The sequence below is a fragment of the Ixodes scapularis genome, unplaced genomic scaffold (genome assembly GCF_016920785.2).
Source record: "Ixodes scapularis isolate PalLabHiFi unplaced genomic scaffold, ASM1692078v2 PGA_scaffold0__279_contigs__length_252992795, whole genome shotgun sequence".
NCBI lineage: Eukaryota > Metazoa > Arthropoda > Arachnida > Ixodida > Ixodidae > Ixodes > Ixodes scapularis.
In genome coordinates, this window is record NW_024609835.1 from 190,551,634 (window position 1) to 190,560,127 (window position 8,494).

The 8,494-nt window shown below is 42.7% G+C and overlaps 1 protein-coding gene across 1 annotated transcript; it reads right to left on the minus strand.

The window, feature by feature from the left end:
- Positions 1–424: 424 nt before the first annotated feature.
- LOC115318762 lies at positions 425–1,205 on the minus strand (the record flags this gene model as incomplete). Its single annotated transcript, XM_040218867.1, has 2 exons — positions 1,167–1,205; positions 425–1,069 (listed from the first exon to the last, which is right to left on the minus strand). Coding segments are annotated over exons 1-2 (684 nt in total), but the record flags the coding sequence as incomplete, so codon positions are not given.
- Positions 1,206–8,494: the final 7,289 nt, after the last annotated feature.

Below are 8,494 nucleotides of genomic sequence, written 5' to 3' on the forward strand. Positions count from 1 at the left end.
ATAAGATTCCCTCACCCCTTCTGCCTTCTTTGCATATATTCTAGGAATGAAAACCTGTAAGGCTAAAGGACGCACAAGATGCCTCGTGTAAATTTACCTCGGTTATTATAAGCACATCAAGGAGAGGAAGCCGGCCCGCCAAAAGCACCCTTAACTGATCAAAATGATTGTGGATGCTTCGCACATTTACATGTAATAAACTTAACTTCGTATTCCCACAACCGTCCTTTGCTATTGACTGTTTTGTGTAAGCATCCCATTCCTGAAATGACTCAAAGGAAGACTGAATGATTTTCTAATTTTGTCGAAATCTCCTTCGCTTTCAATCTGAATTAATGCGGCACCTTCGTTCTGTCTCACAAATATCTTTCCATTTTTTACCCATGTAAACTTGTAGCTTTTTTCTCTGGCACCATGCCTTTGTTGACCACAATACATTCTTGATTGCTCGGGTTAAGTTTTCATTAATGTAAATGTTTTCGCTCCTAAGACTAACTCGTTTTTTTGCCCAAACGTCTCTCGTGCGCCTCTCAGTGAACCTCACCAGTATGGGTGCTGGTCTACCTTCTTTTGCTCTTAGAATGTGGGCAGCCTCGACGTCAGTGGCTGCGAGTTGTGCCACGCCTAGCTTAGTAGCAATGACGTTAATTACCTCTAACAGGCTTTCGTTGGGTTGTTGAGTGACTCCGTGAATTTCGATGTTCTGTCTTCGGGAATATTGTTCCGCAATGTCGACGGCCTTTCTTAGTGCCCAGATTTCTTCGTCCCTTTGAGTTAATTTCTCTTCTAATTGATTCACCTTCTGTTCTAGACCCTTAATTATTTTGCCTTGGCTGTCCAGTCTAGTCATCAGCTCTTGGTGCTTTTCTGACTGGGTATTCATAGATTCTTCAATGCCCTCAATCGTCCTCCCTTGGGTTTCAATCTTAGACATCAACTCATCACCTTTTCCAGTCTGAGACTGCAGCGACATTTCAATTGCGTCGATTCTAATCAGGAGGGCAGTCAGTTTACGATTGATAGCATCGTTCTGTTGCACTAGTTTTCCAAGGCTCCCCTCCAGGGATCCCTGTCTTGACACACTCCTCTAGTCTTCAGGAGACCCAGACTGGCGCTCTGCATGCAGCTTGCACGTCCCGCACCGCCAGCGGGAAATGCTCTCTGACGTCATCGTCTTCCTTGCTTTGGTCGTTATTCCGGAACATTTCCCCGTATGGTAATGGTTCGTGCACTCTGCACACTTCAAGCACGCACCATCAGGGGTCACAGGCTTCATACATGTCAACCAGTCACCCTTTTCTTCCATTATAAAGAACACTCAGCAAACAAAAAAAAAGAATGCAGACCAGCGAGATGTGAACCGCCTACCCACAATGAAATAGTGAGTAGTCAGGCTTACCTACGAAACCAAGAAATCTTAGTGACCGTGGCCATGCATCTCGCTGGTCTGCGGAGTGCCGTTCGTCGACAGGGGCTTAAGCAGTCGACAGACGCTGGCGATAGGCCTTTCCAAAGCGCGCTGACCGTAATCAGGCACATGGGGACGCCCACCGATGATTTGGCAGGGATGCGAGGCTTTTCAACCACCGATGACGGGGCGGTGACGCCACACTTGTCGATCGGAGACGGGCCTTCGATGTACCGTGACCGCGTGCGCCCCTTGTCGTCGCGCAGGCAGATGTCCACCTACAAAACCAAAAAAACCTTAGTGACCGTGGCCATGCATCTCGCTGGTCTGCGGAGTGCCGTTCGTTCGCACAGATAATCCCTCTACTGAAACCCAGCAACCACCCCTCATTACCGACAAGCCACCGCCCAATTGCTTTGACAAGCTGCCTCGGCGAAACTTATGAGACTCGTTAATCGCCGTCTCGTAATTTTTTTTAGAGGCAGAGGGTGTGTTTGATAGAATTCAGTGCGGCTTCCGAGCGGGCCGTTCCACGATAGGCCACCTTGTCCGCCTGGAAACGTCTATTCGGGAAGCATTTGTCCATCGCCAGCACTGCGTCTCTGTCCTTTTCGACCTAGAAAAGGATTACGACACGACTTGGAGATATGGGATCCTTCGAGACGTGTGGTCACGGTGTGTGGTCCTTCGAGACGGGTGGCTCATATGGTGTTCGAGGTCGCATGCTTCGCTGTATTAAAACTTTCTTGACGAGTTCGACCTTCCAAGTGCGCTTGGGTTCCATCCTATCGGATGTTTTTCTCCAGGAGAATGGCGTCCCTCAGGGTGGAGTACGAAGTCTTACACTCTTTGCTGTTAAGATTTTAACCATCTCTATCCTATCTCTATCCTATTACCATCTCTATCCTATTCAATGTATGTGGATGATGTGCAGATATTGCTTTCCTCTTGTAACTTGTCAAGCTGTGAACAGCAACTGCAGCTAACAATCAATGAGATGAGCAAGTGGGCTGAACGAAATTCCTCTAGCTTCTCCCCCGAAAAGACAGACTGTGTTCCCTTTTCACTGCGCCGTGGACTGTCTTCAGATCCAGTGTTGCACTTGAATGCTGTTGCTGTTTTTGTAAAGGAGGCCCACAAGTTTCTAGGAATAATATTTGATAAAAAGCCCACTTTTATACCCCACTTGAAAGAGTTCAAACACAAATTTCTACGTTCGTCAAACATTTTTATGGTGTTGTCGCATACTACCTGGGGGTCTGGCAAATGGTGCCTCTTGCGACTTTATAATTCTTTGGTGCGGTCCCGCCTGGACTTTGGCGCGATTGTTTATGGGTCGGCGCGTCCATCTACCCTAAAGATGTTGGGCCCCTCCCATCATCTGGGGCTCCGACTTACCACCGGGGCATTTCGAACATCACCTGTTCTTAGCTTGTATGCTAAGAACAGCTCAGAACAAGCGTCTTTCCAGAGACTCGTCAAATGTCTCTGGAAAGACGAAGGTAATATATGAGTCTTTGTTATGCTTACAAGATATTCAGCTTTCCTCAATATCCCTCTTTTGATGCTGTCCAACCTGCTAAATCCCTCCGAATCTTTGAAAACAAGCAGAGTATTGTTCGGTTTCTGAGTTTCAGAGTTCAAAGCATGGCAACATCCCTCCAGCTTCCCTTTAGTGAAGGTGCTTTGCTGAGGAGCAATGAAAGAATTGCACCTTGAGACCTTGTGCCAATCTATTTTGACTGGTCACTGATTAAGTACAGAAAGAGAGCTATTTCTTCACGCGTTCCTCAGCAGGAGTTTGCCGATTTCGAACAGAAATACAAGGACTACTCGTACATTTACGCTGATGGATCGAAAACATAAACTTTCGTGAGGTGTGCGGTTTATTCTATCCCCTTAAGGAAAGTTCGACAACTCCACACTCTTGCAAATATTTTACTGCTGAACTGTACGCCATTTTAATGGCTGTTGAGTACTAAATGGAGAACAATATCATGAAAGCGATTCTCTTCGCGGACTCCCAGAGCGTACTTCTAGCCATTTCGTCCTTAACAGACAGCAAGAACCTTCTCGTGCAATATCTTGGGGTACGTTTAAACCGAGCACTTCAACTAGGACACTTGATCAAATTCTGTTAGGTTCCAAGCCACATGGGTATCTCCGGAAACGAGAAAGCAGACTTGCTTGCTGCCTCTGCAGAAGACTGCCCAAAACTGCCTCTTGGCTTGCCACACCAAGAGCTTAAACCAATCTTCCACAAATCAAATATGAAGTGATGGCAGTTGGAGAACTGGTCAAAATCTAATTCCATGCAAGTAAATGAATTAAAAACAAAAGCAGTAATATTTAGACCAAAAAATAAGACGATTCCAGTGATAGAGATACTTTCCTTAATTCCCGTCCAATCGAAATTGTGGAGCACTTTAAAAGTCTCGGTGGCGTGTTTTCCGCAAATATGTCGTGCGATAGTCATATAAACTATTTAGTAGGCGAAATTGCTCAGATAACTGGAATAATAGGTCGTGTTAGATACCTTCTTTACGCAATATTCAAGTTACTTCTGTGTAATTCACTATTTTATTCCCGTTTGAATGACTGTCAACTGGTGTGGGGGACAACCACATTTTCAAACTTACAACGTGTTTATTTGGTACAAAAAAAATGTCTTCGACATATTTACAATGCGCTTTACAGAGCGTAATGTGCACTTTTTTATCGTTCCCACGGGATCCCAGCATACAACCTTTATAAATATCGATTGAGTGTGCGGTATAAATTGGAAACACAGAGGAATATAAATAATATACGTAATCTGGCACAACTACAAATAAGGGAATCGAACTATACGACAAGACATGGAGAGAATTGGGTAGTACCTACACCTCGTTTAAACTACAGGAAACAATGCCTGTGTTATACACTTCCGTCATTATTAAACGCTTATCAGCTTATGCATTTTGATTTATTTGCCTGTAAGTACGGTGAACTCCGTGCAATGCCTGTAACCATGGGAGTATGTTTTCTGTTTTGTATGCCTGTATACCTTTTCGTCTTCGTTGTCATTATCCTTTTTTATGCATGTTCATTCTTCGCACCTTAGTTCTGCTTAGTTACCACTAATAGAGAGCCTGCGGGCTCGTCAACCTGCTAAACGTGGCTTTTTTTCCACAGCCCCACCATCTGTATTTTTACAAGGTGGAAATAAACACATTTGAAAAAAAAAGAGAACAAGCTTTATGTTATCAAGCCCCAACTGGGGGTGTGGGAGAGTTCCTTCCATAAAGACCGTCAGGTTCCAGTTCTCCTTTGCCGCTTAAGAATCGGTCGTACCCGTTTGGCTCATGTTCACCTGCTCTGTAGCGAGGATGTTAAACTTTGCGACAACCGTGGGAAAGCTATGACTTTTTTGCACATCCTGTGGCATTGCAAATCTTTAAACCAAGAGCGGCTAGCATGTTTTCCAGAACTTTTTCGAGATCACCTTCTCTTTCGTTCATTTCTGCTTGGCGATCAACCAATGGTACCATTCAATCGAGTTTTTAATTTCCCCCATAAAACTTGCCTTTCACACCAGCTGTAGCTTGCAGTTCTCATAAATTATACCTGTAAGCCCCTTGGAAAAACCTTTGTTTTGTGCAATATGGCCTAGGTTGCTCCTGCTCTAAAAAGCCCCAATCATCATCTCCTCTTGCGCAAAAACAAGAAACACGCGGAATCGACATATCCTGCACGGAATTATATTATGTACACTGGTAATTTGATTCTGCCATATAGAGTAGTTTATGTTTTTGTTCTGTCACTTGACGGTCCTTCTTTCAATATTTTTGACAGAGCTTACCTGGGGTGCCCACGATGAGTGCGGCCACTCTAATTACGACATCGTATAGTCCCCCAAAGACGTTTCGGAAGAAATTTAACTGCAATTCGTACGGAACCCGCGTAGCCTTTACGATCTCATGCGAGCGCTTTAAAGCCATGCTTTTAAAATATTCCGACCTTTTTTTTCTTTATTTATTTAAGGTGTCCGTGAGTCCTTTAAATGTTCTCGCTCTAAAACAGAGGCCCAAATTCTTCAAATATTATAACGCAAGGCCTAATAAAATTACCTGAAAATTTTTTTCTTTCCCAATAATGTTCTTTTTTTTTAATTTTAACTTTCTACTATTATCCTATGTCTTCCCGGCCCTTCGAGCGTGGCGAGCGCCTCCACATGTCTAATAATTTATGTCTTCAAAACACTAAAAACGGAAACAACATTCTTGAAACATTACTAAGGCATTTTTTACTTCAATGGACAATAAACCATGTTGAACATAAAAAAAAGAGAGTGAACGATATCTGTGTGGCCTCTCTCAAAGGGACGATGTTTATTAACTGCGTACAGTGTGGTATACGCAGTATAGCACATATTCCAGTTTTGTCTTTGATGAGTGGTGTTGAATACAAGACAGGGTTTTGGTTTAACTTTAGTGGGTGGCAGTTTAAAAACACACTACATGTTCAGCCTACAGCCCGAGCTTCCCACCCTAAATAACAATTTGTCGCACGCGCAGTAAAGTACAAGTGGAAGTCTACTTCCTTGTAATGTGGACAGGGCATAAACTTCTTTCTCAACCTGCCACCTAGTTGAGGTTGACATAAAACGAACACTGCCGGCAGACGAAGGGTGCTCAACAGTGAACCTTATATTCAGACATCCTAATTTGTCGCCAATGGACGAGTTTCATTCTCATTCTTAAAGATCCCCGTAAAGGTGAATTTGAGTATGTTGTATTGTCACTAGCTGTTTATTTCTGCGTTGTCATTCCCGCGAACGCTGGCTTCGTTTATTCCGTTCGCCGACCCAAGAGATAGTTGGTACCCCGTCGTTCCTCCTCCCCCTTTGCCTCACCCTTTCAGTATCCTCCTCCCACTCAGAAAACTATATATTGCGGACGCAACCGAATAAAGACGTTGATACGCTGCCACCGGCTGTTCTTCGGGTTTGTTCACGCCACACGCGGTGGCTTATGCGACACAGCAGAGCTGGTGTACGCAGTTATTACTCCTTGCTCGGGTTAAGGTTATAAGTCACATCAATATGAGACGCAGTTCGTGGAAAAAGTGAGCCCTGTCGGACCTTGTGAGATATATCAAAAATGCAAAAGTGCTGTATACTCCTAACCATTGCTTAAATTTACCTCAGCATTCTTAAATACATTATGCTTCGATCAAATTCTCATGGCGGCGCCTTGGGTGCCAACAACTAAAAACGAAAAAAAAGGAAAAACCTCACGCGGGCGTATTACTAGCAGCATTTGAGAGATTTGAAAAAGAAATGATCAAATAATTGGTATTTCCATTTCTGTAGGTTTTAGACTCTTTAATTTTATTTAAAAAGTTGGAACCGTCAAATTCTTCGTTTGCTCTAATTTGATTCTGGTATTAGTATACCTCCCATGACAATATTTATATATCCCACAGCGGAGCACGATTTGACTTCAATATTAAGGGCGCCAGATGTTGCAATTTTGTCAAGATGCCAAAGACGTTCAATCTCCAGCTATTTTGTAACTTTGCAGTACTCTTTTATTAATTATTTAAAGGTAAACTACTCTCCATCGTAGCATCACGCCAGCGTACCTGCTGTCTTCGTTTTGATTCAACGAAGATAAATTATAGAAACATTTCAACGCTATAACAAATTACTGGATTAAACTAGGTGGCCAAGCTCTTTCCTCAGTTATATGTGCATCGATTTATAAATATATTTTATTTTAATTATAGGAGATTTAATGGGGAATATCAGCGGCGTGATGAGAGTTAGACTAGCGCCGCGTTCATGCACTTATCAAGCATGGCGCACATTAGATGTGGGGAGAATTGACTCGGTAATTGACTAATCAAATGAAATCTGTTAATTTTCGTTTTTATTAGTGGTTTTTGGGGTCATGTAACTGCAATGCTGACAGTAATTACAACAAAAGGCCAGGTCAATTTAAACAATCGTTCAAGAGATGTTATTCCATCAGTGTTCGCCATTTTGTTTCGCCCGAGTTGAAAATAGCGCTCAAAAAAACCCACGCAAGCGTTGACCACACTGAAGCTTGAAAGTGACACACTGACGTTCCACTCTCGTCGTTACATGTGTCGTCGACGCACTCACCAATAATCCGCTGTCGAGATAGTGACGACATGGTTTGAAATGTCTGTATCACTTTCCCAATCGTCTCTGCGTGCAGGGCTTGCGGCGCTCTTTTCGATTGCACTTTTTATATCGGGCGAAAAAAGAAAAACACGAATTCTCTTTGTTTAAAATATAAAAGAAAATCAATTAAATGTTCGCAAATTGTATTTACTATTTTTTTCTCTAATGTGTTATGTGACCCCTAAAATCAGCAATGTAAAACTCAACAGATTTTAGTTAGTTGGCACATTTACCTTGACGATTGTCCTATCCTCTAATTTCCACCGATCATGATACATACAGGTTGAGGACGAAACTCGCCTCTCACTTTACTAAAAAAAAAATATGCAAGACTTAAAATCAAACACCATGTCTACTCTTCACCAAATTAAGAACATAACGAGGAACCAGACCGAATTATGTTTTCTTGCGTTATGTCTGAGGGGAGTAAGAGCTGTTATTATTGACAGGGTGGGAAAGAGAATGGCGGAAATATTTGTCTTGTTTATTTTTATTCGCTATCTACACGTAATCAAAACCTACGCTTTTCAGAATAAAACACATCGATTCTGCCCCGCCTCTGCTCACCTCGTCACTATATTGCTGGATCTATCTCAGTCTAATTATATGAAACCAATTAGTTACAGAAAATTCGAGTATTACTTCTAACACAACAAGCATTCCGAATTCTAATTTTAAAAGTTCTACAACACTTACGTAAAAATATATATATGGCTTTGAGAGGTTTACCAATCATATGTTCAATTAAGAGACTTCAACTCCAATACTAGAGCTGCAATGGAATCTTTTTTTAAAACTTGGAGGACACTTAAGCTTCACCTTTAAGGGTGGAATACGATAGCGTTATCGGGCCCCGTTCGCACCGCCTTCTCATTCGCCGTAAAAGTCTGCCTTAG